Raw genomic sequence first — 21,762 nt, 5'->3', positions numbered from 1 at the left:
ATTTTTTGTGCCAAGAACTTCGAACTAAGGTAAACTTCATTTTACTTCACTTGGCACGCGACTATCATTTTTCACGAAACCTAGTCGGTGTAGTTAGTTAGTAAGTAATTATTAAATAAATTAAGTAGATCAATAAATCATTTATATCTTGTTAAGACTTCTTATCATATTTTTTCCTAACTTAGTCAAAAACACAATGATCTAGTAAAGACAATTGCAGAAAATCTAGATTACTTTTTTCGCGACCAAAAACATAGCATAAACTTTTTATTAAACCTGTGTTCATTCCCTAGACTCATAGAGCAAGGTTGGTTTATTCTTTATTCAAATCATATCGGTTGCTAAACGGCCATTTATTGTGGTTACGTGATCTTATTGACCGAAAGTCGGTTGACTGGTTGTTTTACCTTGACCGTGTTATAGTGTCATTGACTTCTGTGACGTTGCAGTTGCATAAAGGTGCATGTTTTACGTGTGAAAAGTGCAGATCTAGTGTATCTTTATTTAGTGCTAATTAGTATTACATTTACGATTATACGAAAGGCGAAAAGAAGGAACCGCCAAGTTTCGTCAAAATAGGTTCTGTAGTTTTTGCGTGATAGAATTGCAAATATACATAAGTCAAACATCTTTCACCTTTAATCAGATTCATTGGTGTCTAAGATATAATAAGTTAGAAAGTACATACAAACTTAGAAAAATTGCATTGGTACTTGCCTGACGTGGAAGGGTTGGCAGTTAATTTCCCCGAATTTAACAGGTAAGAAAGTGCAGATCATCAAAATCAATTATTTCATTTAGGCCTTTACAAGAACTTATGAACGTCAAAAATAATAACTAAGTTTGATTCTGGTTGCCCATTCCAAAAGTAGCTTCCTACGGAGAAGAACGGGCAAGAAACTTTATGGATACTTTTTAAAACATAATTAGTATTACATTTGGTAGGTATATATTGATAAGTACATACGATAATAACGTAAAAAAAGAAGTGCTTACAATATTTTAAACAAACGAGTTACTGCGGCTTTGGTACAAAAAAGGAGAAAGGAACATGGTGGGTTTTGTAAGTAAGAGTCTGACACTCCGTCACCGCTGCTAACCCAAAGCGGAAGAGGTCATTTGATAATTTCCCATAAAAAAGGTGTGCATTAAGGAAAATGCCTATTGCCTTACTCATTCAAATTATTATCCTCTATAAATAAACCGCACGGTATTACTAACTTGCGTACGATTTAATCAACATTAATTACAAAATCTGATTTAAAAACAAGATAGTGACGTATACGGTTTCACTCGTGCGCAAATATAAAATCTTATGACGTCATTAAGTGATATTTAAATTGTCAAGTATCCATTATAAGTAATCTTTTTGCAAAATTTTAATATTTACCTTAAGGAAATTGTGGTAATTTCTTAAGGCAAATGAGTCATTACGCTTAATATGGATAACGGTAAACCCGTACTTAGGAGGTAGCATAAGTTATTTGCACACTTTAAAATAATTAATTGGTTAACTATTTGGTCCTATTCTTACATCTATTCTTGAAAGTATTTATCATATCGGACCAATGGTTCCTGAGGTTAAAGCGAGTAAGCAAATAAACTTCAGCTTTAAAATATTAAGTTTACTCGAATAGTGGTAAATCCTGAACACATAATTTAGAGATCTTAAAATGAAACTCTGGTTCAATTTTATCGCGACCAGTGATTTTTCCCAAAAAAAAATAATGTGTTCCCAGGGTGTATAAATAACTACAGAAAGAAAGATTTATTCAAATCTGCTCAGTAGTTTCGGAGCCTAGATTATTCCATTCATAAAACAAACAAATCTTTCTTCTCTATATACTGATAAAGATTAGTACCTCTATGACTTTTACTATAGTAGGAACATACAGATGTGTGACCGATGATGTCTCATCCATAGCTTAGCGGTGAGACAGACGGTAAGAATGCTTGACCAGTTTGATGCAAAACAAAATATTATAACCGATATGGCCATAAAAATGACTCTCTACTCAAATATGTAGACGACTTTTTACCGGCGTTATAACTTGGGGTTTTATGAGTCATAGTTAATTACTTATAGTCGTCTCGTCAGCAAATCTGTGCTTTATCCTACTAATATTATAAAACTGAAATGTTAATTTTGCTTAATCTTGATAATCTTGGAAAATACTTGACGGAAATAACAAATGTGTCGACAGCCTATTTATCGCGGAAGGTTATAGGCTCATTCCTTTTTCTAATTTAATAAAATTAAATACACTTAAATCACCAAGATTATACATTAACACCAAGTAGGTGCATAGCCAATTAATTTATCGTTGACGTATTAATTCGTCTTAAAACCACACGAAAAGAGAAGGTATCACCAGTCACCATTGTACTTGAGTGTCTTTGTACTTGAGTGTCTTTGTACTTGAGTGTCTTTAATTATCCTTGTACATACATAGTGTACTTAATTTAATTAATGACGTTTTATATTTAAAGTGACAAAAGTGGTCTGGTTTATGGAATACTTGTAATTTATTAACTGTTATTCCATTTTCACTCCACAATCCATAGAGCTATTCTAATTATGTCTTTATTCTATTTTAACACTGTTAGACCTGTTGGTTATCAACACGCAATCCCAGCGCGAGAGTTCTTTTATAGAACTTTGTCTGCGCATACTAAAGTTATGAATAAAAAAACTTCAAGTTCATATAGTTATCGGCACGGATAATGAGCTCTCGGCGGAAGAGTGGGGATCGCTTTGCGCACTGTACACTTAAGGCAATAAACCAATAAATCACTTCTGCGCAGGTGAAGGTCAGGGCTCAATATCCTTGCCGATGATTATACAGATATTTGTACAAACTTAAATTATACAGTAGGGTCGTGTGGACCAATAGGTATCTATATTTAAATCAATACACTAACATCTGAAATTAAAGTGAAACACCAAAATAATTCTTAACAAGATTCATAAATAAATTGGCATTTACATAATTTATTTACCACCTCCGGTTTCCCACGCAAATATAGAGGTAATTTGCATATTTTGCATAACCTGTATCTCACTTGACTTGTTATTGCAGACAAGATTATGACGTTTTGTGACGTTTCGTGACGTCCCGGTTCAGATGCATGCGTGAGAGAAACCTCTTTCTTACGTATTCAAGTCTCGTGTAAGGAGGTTAAACGTGTTTCAAACCTGTTTGGTATTTAAGCGAAGGTTGTTTTGATAATCGGACGTTTATCTCTGGTTGTTAGCGGTTTTTAGAGTTTATTGACTGCTTATTAATAAAGTGTATAATATTAATATGTTACACTGGAAGCCGACCCCAACATGATTGGGAAAAAGGCTCGGAGGATGAGGATGATGACACTGAGTACTATTGTAGTAAAAGTGAAAGTGTTTTGTTTTTGTTGCTTTTTAACAGGTTTTTATTAGATTGTCTTGTATGTAAGCTATGTAGAGGAATTTAAAGGAGTGAAGCGTCATGAAAATTAGTAGCTGTATGTAGTTCTGATGATAGTACATTATTATGGTACTGTCGAACTGATCTGATTATGGAGCCAGATGATATAAACTAGAACTTCATGATGGAACATCGTGCTATAGCTGTTAGAAAAGTCCTGTTTTGGCTTTTGATCTTTTTTAAAGATAGTAAAAAAAACACTACATATTAAGCACACTTATGTAACGTCCATTTATATAAGCGTGCTTTTATAGTGCTTTCAGACTTAAGTATTTAATGCTTAGACAGGCGACCAATTTCTTTGCTGAATATAGAAGCAGCACCAACCTAAGATTAGCACAAAGGCGTTCTTTGTACCCATATTCCGAACAAAACAGTACAGTCAAAACATATTTGTAGACACAATTTCAAATTCATAAGACGTTTCCGAAGGCTGTTTGAATGACATAACGTAACTTTGTATTCTTGTCACGAAAATCGTAATAAGAATTCAAAACAATGACTATGGTTCTAAATCTGTATGCCTATTGATTTATTTAAGTTGTAATGTTGTAAGTTTTATGCTGCCTGCATAATGTACAAATCTGGATGTAAAATGATGTCATACTAGCCGTTTTCTCATGGTTTCACCCACGTCCCGTGGGAGCTGAGGCCCCGTACCGGAAATAAAATATAGCCTAAGTTATTAGACGAAACTACTGAAATGATTTTAAACATTCGTTTACTGTTGCAAAGCTACACTTTTTTCGAGTAACGTGGGCTATATTTTATTCCGGTAGGGGCACTGATATTGAGAGTAAAGGAATAGTGACTGCACTTGTGTCTGAGCAACTGCTTGAGCATATTAACGTTTAGCGCAGTTAGCTAATCTCCTTACGAGAACAGCTGCCGTAGACGATATTCGGCTAGGAGCACATCATCACATCATCTGTGTAACTATCACGGTTCGATAGATACCTACAGCCTGGTGTCCGTAAAAGGGGTTCGGTTTTTTTCTATTTTATAAGAATTTTGGCGGATTTTGTCTTCGTGGATAGGTACATGGTACCCACATATGCCAGATTTGTGCAATTATCAAAGAACTTTATTTTGACGCAACATATCTAACAACTTAATGACGTTCACGTGTCATTCATGCAACCGTCGAGTAAGAAACGTCACAGAGATACCACTACGTAGCGTTATGTGTGTTGTTATGCAAATCACGTGCTTGCGCAGGCACATGCTTATGAGCCATTATATTATATTATGTAAAGGAAATAAATCTCTTTTATTTTCATTTTATGGATGATGTTCTGCTTTTTTTTTCTATTGTAAAATTATTAGTTTTTTCTTGTTTGAGTATTTTATATTGAATTTTGTATTACCTATTTGGTTTTACAATTTTTAACTAATTGCTAACCACACTTTTATCAGTGGTTGTAAAGGCCTAAATGACTTTGACTTGTAATGTAAAACTTCTGCTGCCAATACGTTTTCATGAATATATGCAGTGCAGTAGTACACATGAATTTTCTTAGGAATGCTATATTTACGTAGGTAATTTTCTCAGAAGGGACCAGGTTTTTACTAAACGTCAACCTGGATGAATTGTTCTCCTTGCGCGTAATGTAATGAACGTAATGTAATGAAAATCAACATTAGGTACTAACTACAACATAATAGATAATGTATGCTTAATGTGTAAATGCATATCAATAAATTAATCACCTGTCACGTTTTTTACAGTTAGAATGACTTGGAATCTTAAGAAACAATACTAGGAAATTCATTCTTAAAATCTGCAGTATGTCATTTTAATCTTTCACATTAGAGGACTATATATTTTCTGTCCACTCAACCTGGGTAACAAAAAATGTTCTTGAGAGCTAACACTGACACTACTACCTACTGATATTACTACTACTTACTGATATTAGTACTACTTACTGATATTTTATTCATGACATAAATACGTAATCTTTTGACGATGTGTGTTCATTGAATCATATATTCTTTAAAATATACTGTTACTTTAAATTTTAAGTTCCATAGTTCAAGTGCAGCAAGGTCGTGCTTTTTAGGTAAAAAGGTGGAAAAATATTTGTGAGCAATAAATCTGCTTTAAATTATTTCTAAAATCTTGTCTAAATCGTCATCGGTCTGTGGATGACGGAATAACAATGAAGTCTTGACTTCTAATCGACTTGATACTGACGTTATTCGTAATTCTTTTGAAAACACGTTTCTAAAACATGCTTAGAAATATTTAAATGCCAATAGTGGCAAAAAGGAATGAAAAAATATTTTAGTTTTTGTTTGTATTTTAGTGTTGCAATCCAATATTTTAGAATTTAGTAAGTATGTTAAATTGCAGATTTTAGAATGCACATCTAAGAATTGATCACCTATCAATTTAGCATGAATCATAATCCAAACAATATAATTGCAGTCGAAACACTTACACTTACTATAATTATATTATTAAGTATAAACGTTCACAGTATTTTAACAGTTTGTTTTTCCCATTCAGTTTTTCTGAGCTATTAAAAACTTGTCCAATGATGAATCAGATTTATTTGTAGGTAAGTAAAGTCATCGTTTTTCATATCAAATCCAAGTACATACTTTACAGTGAGCTTGTTAATAAATTCTTGTTAACTTAACCGAATGCAAAGATGTAATTAATTTAAAATGACGATAGACCATGTTTAAAGGTATTATACTTACCTACGTTCTTTTTAAATCCAAATAATGTTTCCTAAAACTTAAAACAAAATAAATGATATGCAAATATTTGCATATTAGAATGTCACACGTCGGAAGAGTAGGTATGCAAGTCGGCAATTAGCTGATGATAGATGAACCGTGAAAGATTGGCTTGTAGTAGGTATGGTTTTTACCACTCCGGGTTTTTTTGCACATGCCGGTATCAATTGGCTACCTATTAAATTGTGCCACATAAATGATTAATATGGTAGATAATAGATATAATATAAAAGAAAAAGAAGAATCTGGGTTCATCCATTTATTAAGTGCGATTATAAACTCTGATCGAAACTATTTTACTCGAAAGTACTATGGGTTGAGAACTGAGTAAGATTTTTCTTGCCCATATTAGAATGAGCATATTTTTAACTTCATTTTAAGTGTGGTCGGTTCTTACCATTTAAGGTATTTTGCACACGACTTTATTAATTGGTTATTATACTCGTGCCACTTGAATGATTCATACATATTATAGTAAGTCAATTGCTCACCTGATTTTAAGTTGAGTAGGTAACGGTTGGTGATGTCAAGGTCATAGGGTTCTTCTAATTTGATTTAGCTCGAATAATTTTAGTTACTAATCTTTATTAATGCTAGCTTCCGCCCGAGGTTTCACCCGTGTCCCGTGATAAAAGCTTCCCGTAGCAACGTCCTTCTACCGTGTCTAAGCTGGGGACCTTTCTCCCCTATTTTCAGCTTGAAAAAATGGTTCAGCCATTGACAAACAACATGACTTTCTTTTATACATATGGTTATATAGGTACATCTCTAGATCATGTCTTTTTGCTTGAACCATCTAATCTGAGGGACTACTATTCCGGTTACTTATCGTATCGAACGATACGTATCGAAGAAAGGCTATAGGCTACTTTTTACCCGGATGCGGGACGTAGTGCCCTCGGGACACAAAAAAGTCGCGAGTATAGTTTAGTAAGCTACAGTTTCATAAATATAATTACTATCATTCAATTTCACAAGCAAAACTTGAAAATAGTCTATACATATAATAAATCTGTAGAAAAGTAATTTTTGTACATTGAAGAAATTGACAAAAAAAATAGCCAGCATGTTAAAGGATAACTAACAGAACCCATTTCCATCATTTTTGTCATTTTTGTCTGTTTGTCTGTTTGTCTGTTTGTCTGTTTATCTGTTTATCTGTTTGTTCGTTCGGGATTCACGTAAAATCTACGAATTCAATGCAGACAATGCTTATATACAAAAATTCTACGTGACTTGGGGTATTACTTAGTTTTTGTTTCATCGAAATCGATTCACTCTATCAAAAGATATGATTAATTTTGTGAATTCAAGATGTAAAATATTACGACACGCAATCTGTTTGTCAAAACTGTACATTTGAATGTTGTACTTATATTAGTTGATCGGCCTATTATTAACCTTTACACAGAAAATCACACCTTCATAAGTAACTTCGGAAGAAAATAAAAATGAAAATTGTGTTTAGCCAAGGTTAAAGTAGCTCCATCTGTGGTAATCTGTGTTAAATAAAATACATAAAATTTGTCAAAGGAGCGAGGTGGTAAATGACAATAAATTACCATACATTCTTTATAGAGGATTATTATTTCAACAGATGGAGTTGTGTATTTTCCGTAATTCACCATATTTTAACACGTAGTGTAATTTTTCGATAGACATTTCAATAGTGTTTGTCAGTTTGCCGTGCCACATCAAAATCCAATTATAATTATTACCTTGATGAAAGGAAAATAATAGTTCTCAGCCAAATTTAAAACGGTGCCATCTAAATTATTTTTTGAATATTATGTCAAAAATGATGACTTTAGTATAACAATTAATTATCATTTAAAGTTACAGATGGAGTTTATATCAGGATTTTTTCATAAACATAGTTTAGCTTCTCTTCCACTAATGTGGTGGCCTTAAAACAAATTACTTTGAGTGAATAGTATTAAGTAGACCTTCATTATTTTTTCTGATGCAAAGTATGTAAACTTAATCCTAGAAGAAAGGAGGATCTGTCTCTCGCAAGTGCTGCTAAGCGTGAGGTAGGTAGGTAATGTAGGATTCTGTAGCTTTAAGAACAAGCCCAGATACAAAGTGCAGATAAGAAATGGGAGCTTTCTCGATTTAATACCATACACAAGTAAAATGCTTTATGCGTCTGAAAACGTACAAATTGCGCGTCGCATACCAGAGACATGCTTACTTTCAACTTCTGATCGCAAATACACTGGTCACGATTACGAACAGTCTCAGTAAGACCCGAGCCAAGTCTAAAAAAACACCTTTTATATAAAACTACGTTTGATGTCATTCAATCACAAAGACAGAATTGTTTTCTGTTGCAAATCCTATCCACCTGTATCCTATCCTAATCCAGCATGCATTGCAGGTGTGCATTGCACAAAAACCAATGGTATCCTATTCGAGAAGTCAAAAGAGTCGACCTGCCAACGTCAGCTTCTGCGCTAAGCAAGTGTTCTTAATAGTACCATCAGAATTACATTCATCGTTGAATGAGGTGAATAAATTTTCAGAAACCACAATAACAGTAGGAGCCAAAGCATATGATCGCTTCATAGAGCTCTGATTGGCCCCAGTTGACCAAGTCAGGTCTGATTTGTTCGTTCATCAGATCTTTGAAAGTTTTTCGGTGGACTTTTTTTACTTACTGTCGTCCTGTTTACGTGTGACACAAAATATGGTATATAAACGCAAGAGCGAAATTTTCCTGGAGTGCGGTAGTGACGCCCAGTATACAACACTTCTGTTTCTTTTGATTTGCTGGCTCCACCAAGAAATGACAAATTGAGAGCGTACATTTTGAAAATCTTGGCAAAACTGCAGGTTTCAAGTACGAACACATGAAGTGGACTCTCACAGATACGTACATTTTGCCTATTCGTGAAGTAATGCAAACATTTCGGTGGAGTCCCGGCTTAGGCCTCCCCCACATTAGGCGTGCGCGATCCTCGGGCGTGTGAGTAGCGCGGGCGTCGCGAGCACGCTGCATGAACGTCGCGTTTTGCTGCCCTGCGCATTTACCTACAGCGAGGTCGCGGCGCGCACGCGCCGCTCTCCTTGACGTTTAACTGCTAAGGCGTTTAGCGGGTGGCGGGGATAGCAGGCGAAGGGGTAAGAACGCAACTCGAGCGCCGCGTCGCTTGCACTCTTCACACATGCCGCAGGGCAGCAAAACGCGACGTTCATGCAGCGTGCTCGCGACGCCCGCGCTACTCACACGCCCGAGGATCGCGCACGCCTAATGTGGGGTCAGCCTTACCATAGTGAGTAAGTGCACAGAAAATCCCCGTCATACAAGTGTTTCTCCCCAGTAGTGAAACTATCCTACCCTATGCGCCTGCTGATGATGATGACTCATTTTATCATCCATCCGGCTATTCCCCAACTATGTTGGTGTTGGCTTCCAGTCACCGAATCTGTTTGAGTACCAATATTTTGCTTGGAGCGACTACCTATCTACCTATCTTCAATCCAGTCAACTACACAAGCCGATATCCATGGTAAGACTGACAGACTTTCTGGCTTCTGATTAGTCGCAGCAGCTGCAGAAAATGTACAAATGACAGCTTTGTCAGACTCAAAGCATATCATCATCATCATCATCATCAGCCTATCGCAGTCCACTGCTGGACATAGGCCTCTCTAAGTGCACGCCACTGAGATCAAAGCATATAGACATAGATTATAACTGTTTCCTGTGAAAATTACTTACGCACCATACGTAATAATTTTCCAAATTGGCTGACTAGATCCAGAGATATTCACAACGTCACAAACTTTACTTCTTTTGTTTAGATAAATGGTCACATCCACAACACAACCTTGATCAATGAATCTATGCGACTGCTAAGTGCTAATCCTAATTATACTGTCACGTGAAAGAATGCACCTACGGGATAAGTAGTATTTTGACTATTCTATATTGCCCACGCAGACGAAGTTGCGGGCAACAGCTAGTATGTAATAAATTAGATGATTAAGTACCTAGGTTTATTGCGTGAATGAATAGACAGCTATAAGATACATTTAATCACAGATTGGGTTTCCATTTATGGGTGGGTTTTTACCATTCAGGTTTCTTTGGCACAAGACAAAATAATTGGTTAAACACGTGCCACATAAGTGATTCATTTAGTGTCGTGTGAAGATGTCAATTACTCATTTGATTTTAAGTAATTGGTGATGTCAATGTCAAAGTTTTTTTCTAATTTGAACTAACACGATTTTTTTTTGGTCCATTACATAAAAACTTTGAGCTGTTATGATGAGATATTTTTTTCAGAGTGGAAGGAAAAGGAAATAACAGCGTGTAATGTGTGCTATTACACGCTTTTTATTTTTGTGCCTTTCTGACGTATGCAAAGTTGCGGGTGAAGTATAGAATGCTACGGTTTTATGAGCTGCCTATGTTGCGATTAAAATGCATATACAAAACTCTTCTTCTTCTTCCTCCTGCCCTGTTCCCAATTTTATTTGGGGTCTTCGCAATATGTCATCCTGTTCCATTTTCCCCTGTCATTCGTCATACTGACACTCATTTCCTTCCTATTCATGTCAAATCCATCCATCTTTTCTTAGGTCTTCCTCTTCCTCTCCATCCATCTACATTCATACGTAGCACACACTTGGATGCATGCTTATCATCACTCCTCATTACATGCCCATACCATGACAATCTTCTACTTCTCATTTTCTGTAACTGACTCAGACTTCTTCTAATGTCATCATTCCTCACTTTATCCATTCTTGTAACACCACACATTCATCACCACATATCATCATTTTAGTGCGTGCTAAAAGCGTTTTTTTTTTAACTATTTTCTATATTAAAATTAGGTACTAAGGTAGATTTATTCTATGAATGTGCATACGATCAATTAAAACAGGAATATAAAATCATGTTTTGTGGGATCCAACGCCACAAATATTAAAATAGATCTAAAAGAGGGATCCAACCAGAATGATTTAGGTATTCCACCAAAGCATTGTTGTATTTGTAAAATGAAAATAAAAAAATCTACTATTTAAATGTAATAGTAAAACCTTGAACTACAGTATAAATACTATCCTAAGATCATACTAGAAAATCTTAAGATTTACCGTAGTTCGAACTTTTACAGTAACATATACACGCAATCATCCTTAAACACTTGAAGATTTTAGTATATAATTTACTTGTACAAAAGCCATACGTTTCCATTGGCATTTCCGTTTTTCTATTTGGCAGCGCACGATAAAACGCGGTATCTTAACTATGTTTACTAATATCATAAAGAAGAAAACTGTGTTTTTGGGGTTCCGTACCTCAAAAGGAAAAAACGGAACCCTTATAGGATCACTTTGTTGTCCGTCTGTCTGTCTGTCAAGACCCTTTATCTCAAGAATGCGTGGACGTATCAAGCTGAAATTCATATGAAATACTCAAGTCTATTGTCCCTTTAAGCTGTGAAAATATCAAACTTCTAAGCCAAGCCAATCAAAAGATACAGCCGATTATGTCGATATTTTCAACAAATTTTCGACATTTGCAAAAGAATCAAAACCTACAGGATACTATCCGTAACCTCAGAATCTTGAAATTTGGCATGAAGCATTGTCATATAATACAAATATAGGAAAAATTGCGAAAATCAAATTTTTTTAGTTACATGATATAATAAAAATATTTTAATAAAATGAAACTTACTACCTTATTTCTCACGAACGAATAAAGGTATCAAATTGAAATTTATATCAAATATCTAAGTCTATTGTCCCCTTAAGCAGTGAAAAAATCAAACTTCAAAGTTAACGCGATCAAAAGATACAGCAGTTTATACCGACACCTTAGACGAATTTCCGTCACACGCTAGGGAATCAAAACCTACAAGGTACTTCTCGTGAAATCAGAATCTTGAAATTCGACACGAAGCAACGTTATATAGTACATAAAAAGGAAAAATTGCCAAAATGATAAATTTGAAGTTATGTAAAATGTTAATTAATATCAAACACTTCTTAAATTTAATTGCCTCTAAACTGTGAAAAATTCTAAATCATTCAAAAGTCATTGGGCACCTTAGTATGGAAACCATACCCACGACGGACAAGAACGAAATATAGCACAGTAATAATGATATAAGGCTCTGATTTACTATGGCATTAGTCGCATCAATGTGAACCATGAGAATCTAGAGAAAATCAGGTTTAAACATCAAATATTTTCCTCATTTCAATGGGGAATACCTATAAACGACCAAGTTTGACGGATTTGAGAAATCATTTCTTTGTAGTGAAAGAGTAGAGTTCTAGACCAATGCACCTAACATCTTCTTCCTTTCTTTCTTGTTGCCTTTTTATATGTTTGAAGTTGGATTTGTTTGTAAAATGCTTTTTAGTCATTTTGATAAAGACCATTATGACCTAATGGTCACCACCCTAATGGTCGACCCACCATTACAAGTTACGACTACAAATATGGGTATTGAGATATATAAACTTAATGAGAACTATTTACAAAATAAAATAAAGCCGACTTTATAAAACAAAGAAAGAGACAGAATTACACTTTTGTCAAGGCTCTAGAAACGAAACGGAAAGTCTTCGCCAATACGAATAAAATAAGCCCAAACACGTGGTAGTTGCAACATACCGTTCAGAAGTTCCCTCGACTCTCTGTGGCTTCCATAATCAAATCAGCTCCATACCTTCACTGTTTACCCTCAAAAATACACTCAAATGTCTGGTTTTGACTTGATGCGTGCCAACAATATTCTTTTTTTTATTTTTTTTTATTTATTTATACACACAACCTTACATCTACCGTGCCTAATGCGGCAGATGGGTTCTTATTGATTATAAACTAAAATTCAAGAGTTGCCCTCGATTTCTCAGGGTTTCCAGATCCTCATCAGATCCTGGTCATCCGAATTGACATCTTCCTTCTTTATTAAAAGTCTTTAAAAATAAAAAAACTAGTACCTGTACAATCCTCTGAAACTGCTTGTCTTTTATATTTTTTAACGATCCTGGACATTCGTCTCCATGGAATTTTAATAAAATATTTATATTCAAAGAAACGTCATACTAGTCTCGACAATTTAAAACTACTTTGATTCATGTCCGCCACTTTTTGCAAAGCGGGTCAGATATGCCCAATGACCAAAAGACATAATTAGTTATTTTCAATCAGATTTCTGAATGATGACTATAAAATGTTGTAAATAAATAATTTTAATAAAAGAACTTTTACAAGGTACTGGCCTACATTATAAAATAAAAAATATTAACATTTTGACTCTCACGAAATTAACATAACTATGATTGTTCTAAACTGAACTTTTTGCGCGAGAGTCACTATTTATCTATACAGGATTTGTACGGAACCCTCGATGCGCGAGCCCGACTCGCACTTGGCCGGTTTTTTTTTGTTTGTAAAAACTCAAAAACTGCTTAACCTATTCTAAAAATTCTTTCACCATTAGAAAGCTACATTATCTGCAAGTAACATAGGCTATATTTTATCCCGGTACAGACAGTAGTTACCACGAGACGCGGACACCGCGGACACCGCGGGAAAACGAATATCATGAATAAAATTAAACAATTTTTTTGAAAGACCAGAAATTCACTGTTTATTAAAAATCGGATTCGAAAATAGGTATGGATTCGCGTCCCGGTCTTTATGTTGATGGGTGGCTAGTGTAAATGGTCAGTATTTACATAATATGTATGTGCTGCCAATTTAGCTGCAGTTTTATTTTGCACAATAATGGAAATCACGTTACTTCTAGCTGTGAATAATGTTGGATTTATCTATACTAATAAACTTAATAAAGGGGAAACAGTTTTTTTATGTTTGTACCCTAAAGGCTCCGAAGCTACTGCACCGATTTGTTTTTTTTTCACCGGGATAAAATATAGCCCATGTTACTCAGGTACAGTGAAGCTTTCCAACAGTGAAAGATTTTTTCAGATCGGCTTAGTGGATTTCATAGCTTTTTGGGTACAAACAAACAAACGAAGAAATCTTTCTTAGGTACTCGAATATATACATGAATCAACCTCTATACACAGCTACAAATAACGGTATTTCCATTATTGCACGTAAAATAAAATTGCAGCTAAATAACCAGCACAAAAGTTCTAAGAAATCAAATGATGAATATATTTGGCATTTACAGTTAAGAGTGCATTCAAGCCGATGATTTATTTAATTGCCATCCGGCTATAGAATTCCCCCGATTACTTAATTCTTACTAATATGAGACTTCAAATATCATCTTTGTTTTTAATAAATGACATAAAAAAAGACTTTTTTGTGACTGCATATTAGAAACACGTTTTGATTAGAGATAAAAGGAATTATTAAAACGATAGTTAATTCATTCGTGTGAAAAACCCATCAAATGACTTCATTGTTACACGAATTGAATCTGTTTTTTTTATTTAAATAAGATAAACCCTTAAATAAATTAAAAGAGTTTCTTTCAATTATAAGTTAAAAAAATTACCTACCCTGAGCGTGGCACTCTCTTGGCCTGTTTATTTTATAATTCTAACTAAATCTTATTACTAACTTTATAAAGTATGTCTTTCCTGCATCATAGTGCTTCAATCAATCTTTAACCGTACTAGTTAACTGAAACGGGTTAATATTATTCATGGATCCTGTTTATTGAGTAACGCTGACCCAATAATCTATTGAATGGTTTTTTTAGATCATGGGCAGAGTTCTATTCTCGCAAACTTATTTTTTAAATTATCGCTAGTTTCAGATTTGTTTTTTTTTTTTAATTATTTTACTCACAATAGAAAACAATAATATAAAGCATGAGTGTTATGTGCGGCCTTTAATACCCTGGGATATATTTGTGAAAACTAAATGCATGACGTGCCAAATGAAAAGAGAATTGACAGTTTTGAAGAAAATGATGTTTCAAATATATTTACATTTATTGATGATTAGGTATATAGATTGTTTTCTCTTTTACAGGTAATTCAGAAACTCCGACATTCGACGAAAAGAATAGGGACCATTGGAATTTGCAAGCGCAATGGATATTACGAACAAAGGTATAATTTGATAAATAATTATTACAAATTATTTTTAAATTATTGATTATTCCGAATATAAGTACAGTTCATCTATTTCAACTTACCTACTCCATTTAACTAGCTTGCTCCTAAGCCTTTAACTTTTCAACTTTGCATTTCAAACTTTTTTTTTAATGCGAAAATAGGTTGATTTGTTTGTTAAGGGTGTTGTTGTGAAGGGTGGGCGTTTTGGGGTCTGTCTTATGTAATTTTTTTTTCTGACGTTCGAAAAGTGCTGTTTTGCAGCCAAGTTTGAATAAATGAGTTTTGATTTTGATTTTGTTAATTTAGAAAATTTAATTAAGTAAATGATTATTATGCCTCGTGATGCCGAGGAGCAATACACATAGCTCGATTAATGCTTATTATCAAGACAAAATCGAGCACAATATAAATCAGATAACTTTTTAACGGCAGCAATTCTTTACATAAGGTATTATACCCAAAAAGTAACTCCCGAATACCTGAGGACCAACACAATTTAAGTTTTCAAATTATAGCAGGAATACTTGACCCAGTTGCAGAAAATTCTTATAAGCCTTAAATTCGAGTGAAAGTTTAAGTAATGGGATCCTTAAAAAAAGATGAAGGATGGTATTAAATAAAATCCATGTAAAAAAATATCTGACTACACTAATTTTATAAGGAGGATTTTTTTAGTAACCCAAAGGCTACAAAACTACAGACCCTATTTGAAAAACCGTAGTTACTAACTTCCGTACCCCGAAAAAATATAGCCTCTATGACATTCGAAGATAAAGTAGTGGTTCAGAAGTTCTGGAGCTTTCAAGGTACAAATAAAAAAATCCTTTTTATAAAAATAAATGGAAAGTTACTTACTAGATATGTCAGGAATCAAATTGCTCTTATCCCAATTTTATTTGGGGTCGGCGCAGCACGTTTTCTTTTTCCACACTTTTCTGTCTGCCGTCATCTCACAAGTAACATTATTTCTTGCCATGGGGACCAAAATGCTAATAATACCTACTTCTTCCTCCTACCCTGTTCCCAAGTCATTTGGGGTCGATGCAATTTGTATTTTTCTTCCATTTCTCTCTGTCAGATTTACACTAAACATACACTCCCTTCTGCTTCATGTCCTCTTTCAGGCAATCAACCCATCTTTTCCTCGGTCTACCTCTGTCTCTTTCACATTCATACTTATATTATCCGTTCTACCAATTCTTCTTCCCAGTAATAACATATAGGAAGTGGGGAAAGGCGGGCGATTTGCGGGCTGTCTTTTGTAAATTGATCTTCAAAAAGTGCTGTTTTTTAGTCTACTTAATGACTTTTTATCTCGTTTATTAAAATTTCAGTTAGCGAGTCCTCTAAACACGAAGGTTGCGAAGAACGTGATCCTATTTCTTGGAGATGGCATGAGTATCACGACCCTGGCAGCCACCAGGGTGTATCTCGGCCAGAAGTATGGACATCTTGGTGAAGAGCTGAAGCTGAGCTTCGAAGCTTTTCCTTACACAGGATTAGCAAAGGTACGGATATAAGATCCCCTTTTTAACACGCTTATACTTATTAGCTTCACTTGTAACTACATATGTATGTAAAAAAATCTTGGAATCTTAATTTCACGCACTTCCTTGTCTTCGATAAGGATGAAATTCTGCACACGCTATTGATTTCTGACACTTACGCGAATATTAGACATTTAAATAAAACTACTTTTACGGATTTTATCGCGTTATATTAATATTATTTAATCCCGACGTTTCGGATCCTTTACAGCATCCATGGTCACGGGCAGACTAAGGTGTTGGTCGTCTTGATATATTAGTTACAAACAGCTACCCTACATTTTGTTGATTATTATTGACAATCCGATTCACGCAAAACGAGCTCACTGTATCCATAGGTCGAGCAGTTGTAGGCTTGGATTTTGATTTAATAGGCTATTGAAATTAAAAAACATCCAAATTTCAATAGAGAAGATGGCTGGTGCATACCACCTGCTTGGAATCCCATCATAGAAACTATTAAATCAAAATCCAAGCCTACAACTGCTCGACCTATGGATACAGTGAGCTCGTTTTGCGTGAATCGGATTGTCAATAATAATCAACAAAATGTAGGGTAGCTGTTTGTAACTAATATATCAAGACGACCAACACCTTAGTCTGCCCGTGACCATGGATGCTGTAAAGGATCCGAAACGTCGGGATTAAATAATATTAATATAACGCGATAAAATCCGTAAAAGTAGTTTTATTTAAATTTCTGCACACGCCCTAAGTTCTGATGACAATACATGGCAAACGTGTTTTTTAGTTTTGTCAACATTTGTTTTTTACATTTTGTTTAATTCTTTATTGATTTTGGAATAACTTATGGAATGAGGTTCTTATTTCTTCAAATATCTTATTTATGCTATAACTAAACAATTACATATGTAGTTCAGAATTTTGTAGATCTCATTGTGATTAAAGTATGAAACTGCCTCACCCAATTTGTAACCTACTTTAATTAGCATAGGTTTAGCATCCCACTACTAATCCATATTTATGCTCACATTGCTCACTACATAAATGTCTTGTGTTTCTATACTTGTTTTAAAATCACCAATTACATTAATTTTCAGACGTACTGCGTAGACCATAACGTAGCTGACTCCGCATGCAGTGGCACTGCTTACCTCACAGGAGTGAAGGCCAACAGCGGGACTGTGGGCCTTAGCGCGGCCGTCAAACGCGGGGACTGTAAGGGCCAAAGAGATGGCATACATTCCGTCACGGGCCTTATGGACTGGGCACAGAAAGCGGGGAAGGGCACTGGTGAGTAATACAGATTTTTGCTGTAATGTGTGTAATAGAATTATTTGGTTTAGATTACTCTATAACATCACTTATGGAATGCTTACAAAGAATTGAGTGTAACAGTTGTTTTGCGTTTAGAGATTGGACATAATATAAATGGAGGTAATGGCAAAAATTAATCTAATGAAATAGATTGGTTGTAGCGATCCACAGATAATTAACCTTTGTTAAAGAACCTATATTGTCATCAAACGTGGAAGTTAGCATAATGTGAGCTAATCGGTCTCCCGACTTGTAGATCTATGATTAAAAAAAATATTGTATGGCTAAGCTAAAAACCTAGCTAGTCTATGAACCATTCATTCTTGTAGTAGACCCATATTGTGGGCAAAGTCTCTAATTTAGGAAAACAACAAATTTCTATGAATCTTTACGTTTTTATTTTCATATTCCTAATGGATAAATTCCATTGGCACTATCTGACGTCCAGTAATCCAGAATCATGATACTTGGTTCGAAGTGTTCCTAGGTACCTAATAAGTAAATGTACCTAGTAAATAAATATAAGAATAGTTTAGTTTTAGATCTGTAAATATATGTAAGTGTTCCTTAAATAACAATTTATAGATATCTAATGTGGCATGACTCCAGGTTTCGTGACCACCACAAGAGTGACGCACGCGACCCCAGCGGCGTCGTACGCTCACTCAGCAGACAGGCGGTGGGAGGCCGATAGTGATCTGCCGAAGAAAGGGCTGCGCTGTGAGGATATAGCCACGCAGCTGGTCAAGGGACAGGTTGGCAGCAAAATTGATGTAAGTTTCTTTTTGGTAACCCTACGCTTAATTTAAACTGAAATAGAGAATGTATGTATGTCGGTCAGGGTTGCGGGATTGTTCGATGGAAAGAGTTACCGCGGCCCTGGTACACAAAGGGCTTGAGAAGGATCATGGGGGTGTTTAGTCAGCGGCTTAAGAAGGAACATGATGGGGTTTAGTCAGGCAGAGTCAGAAACACTCTCAAGCTAAACTCACAACGGGAAGGGTAATCTGATGTCCGCCAAAATTGTCACACGAAGTACACGATTTACAAAAAAAAAAACATATCAAGCTGAAAATCGGACTATACATAGAGTAATGACAACAGAAAAGCAATTACTAATATAAAATTAAATGTACAGGTCATATTAGGAGGTGGTCGCCGAAACTTCTTTTCCAAGAACCAAAAGGACATCGAAGGATACAACGGCTATAGAAGTGACGGAGTAGACTTAATCAGAGAATGGAAGCTCAAGAAGGAAGCTCTTGGAGTTTCCCCAAAATACGTATACCACAAAGCTGGTCTTCTAAGCCTTGATGAGAATCATTATAACTCAGTCTTAGGCCTGTTTTCTCCTGACCATATGCCTTACCATTTGGAAGCGGGAGACGATGATCCTACTCTTAGTGAGATGACCCAGAAAGCAATACAGATTTTGAAGAAGAAGAAGAATGGTTTCTTCTTGTTTGTTGAAGGTAAATAATTTTGAGACTCCTGATGCATGTTATTTATTAGGGATAGGGCTTTTAAGGTAAAGGACTAAGAAATAGTCTTTTTTACTCAGAGTTTCTTTAATAAAGAAATAATATTACATCTTGCTCACACAATTAAGGTACGTTTAGAGTACTAGCTACAATCGCGGCAGCAGCATTGGCTAGCTGCCATACTTACTTTCCATGAATGGCGCTTCTAATATTCTTGGAAACTATTAGTTTTAGAAGGGATTCCCAAATCAGATTCCCATAAATCAACATCATCTTATTTCAAACCTAATGGTTTATTTCAGGAGGAAGAATAGACACAGCTCACCATGAAACGAAGACTCGTAAAGCGCTCGATGAGACGGCTGAATTCGCTAAAGCGGTTGAAGCTGCTTTAAGATTAGTGGACTTACAGGAGACCTTAGTAGTTGTGACCTCAGACCATAGCCATACCATGACGTACAATGGTTATAGTAAACGAGGCACTGATATATTGGGACTTGCTAATAAGGTATTTATATTTTTATATGGAAAGTATTTCTGAAAAGTTTTTTTAGGAGGATTGAATATCTGTTTGACTGATTTCTTTCTGTCAATGGTAAATTATACAAATACATACCTATAATGTTTGCCAGATGATGGTTCAATGTCATAATCAGGTAATTAGAGGGTTTGAATAATACTTGTGTATAATTGAAGACACAGATTTGATTAAATTAACTAAAATTATCTCTCTTCTTATCATTTAGTAGTACAAATAATTGTATTCAAGTTACAATGTGTTTTTGTGTACCTTTAATAGACAAAAGCCAACCCTTATCAAAACATTATTTTGTATAGGTATCTTTGTTTCTATTATTATGTAACCAAAACAATGGCATGTATTCAAAATTATCCAAACCCTCACAGACCATGGATAGATTGATCCATGTGATAATTTTCCTCTGCATCAATTTGTATACGACATAGTAATAATATTACACCTTATTACAAAACGTGGTTTTAAGAAGCACCCTCTTAATTAATGGGTTAAGTCCACTGATTTTGTTCGGGACGGTGGTTTAAAGGTGGTACCACGTTTTATAATAAGGTGGATGGTGTTAATAGCTGAAAGAAACTATAAATGCTTATTTTTCTATGCGAAAAAAAAAAAATATAATGACGGTAGCCATTTATTTGGTTGCTTAAATATCTGACGTTTCTTTTGTGTAGGAATTATACTGGCGTTCCAAATATTTAGGAATCACCAACGTTTCTTAGGTACTTTCAAATAGTTACTGCAGTTGCAATAAATCTAATTCTTGGCTTACAGATGAATGGATCAGATAATATGCCGTACACCATCCTGAGCTACGCCAACGGTCCAGGGTATAAACCTGATGATCAGCACCAGAAGAGACATAACTTGGCTTTCGATAACTTAAGTAAGTAATCTTTATAAATGTTGTAAAGTTCCTTCTGTCGCGTTTCCACGGCAACAACAAAAACGTGATAACACTTTAACCGACCTCAGAGATTCATATTTTACTATATCACTCAGATTTTAATATACCCAGTGACCTATTTTTACCATGTGACCCAGCATTTAAAATATTCTAAAGAAACTGACTTGGAAATACTGAGCAGTCAAATGCAACAATAGTAAAAGATATTTTTTTGTTTAATATCTCACTAAGATGCCACAATTCTTTTGCATCTTTCTCGTACACTGTTATATAGTTTTCATTATAAGTCACTAACTGTTTCACGCGGTTTCGTTCACTCGCGTCCTCAGATAACTTTTTCGTACCAGGATGTTATACAATCCCCATCAGTAGATAGTACTTTTGAACAGGTTCAATTCTTTTCACTTTAGTGCATGACATAGCTGAACCATATACACTAATACAGATTTTTTTTTTGCACCAAGACATCACACTATGTCACTTATCACACTAATAATTATAGAGGCGAAAGATTCTGAATGTGTCTGTGTGTGTATGTTTGTTACTTGTACACGCATGAACTGCTTAACGGATTTTAATGAAACTCGATCAGATCAGAATAATGAGAAGGCTGTTTAATCGGGAGGTAGTTCCTGCAGGAAGCGGGCGAAAACTCTGACGAAAGTAGTTCCTTCAGGCAGCTAACGAAACTGCTCGCGAAAAGCGAGAATCCAGTCAAAAATATTAATGT

At 35.0% G+C, this 21,762-nt stretch overlaps 1 protein-coding gene across 1 annotated transcript in view; it reads left to right on the top strand.

Annotated features, from left to right (window-relative positions):
* Nucleotides 1-21,762, top strand: part of LOC124645551 (alkaline phosphatase, tissue-nonspecific isozyme-like) — a 30,505-nt gene that overhangs the window by 7,994 nt on the left and 749 nt on the right. The window contains exons 2-8 of the mRNA XM_047185364.1: nucleotides 15,199-15,278; nucleotides 16,619-16,792; nucleotides 17,893-18,085; nucleotides 18,719-18,882; nucleotides 19,248-19,581; nucleotides 19,893-20,098; nucleotides 20,900-21,011. Coding sequence (XP_047041320.1) covers nucleotides 15,199-15,278; nucleotides 16,619-16,792; nucleotides 17,893-18,085; nucleotides 18,719-18,882; nucleotides 19,248-19,581; nucleotides 19,893-20,098; nucleotides 20,900-21,011 — 1,263 coding nt within the window. The remainder of the gene's footprint in view (nucleotides 1-15,198; nucleotides 15,279-16,618; nucleotides 16,793-17,892; nucleotides 18,086-18,718; nucleotides 18,883-19,247; nucleotides 19,582-19,892; nucleotides 20,099-20,899; nucleotides 21,012-21,762) is intronic.

The sequence above is a fragment of the Helicoverpa zea genome, unplaced genomic scaffold, assembly GCF_022581195.2.
Source record: "Helicoverpa zea isolate HzStark_Cry1AcR unplaced genomic scaffold, ilHelZeax1.1 pri_000016Farrow_1_scaff_6_deb, whole genome shotgun sequence".
Taxonomy (NCBI): Eukaryota; Metazoa; Arthropoda; class Insecta; order Lepidoptera; family Noctuidae; genus Helicoverpa; species Helicoverpa zea.
This window is presented reverse-complemented; position numbering and strand designations above follow the sequence as displayed.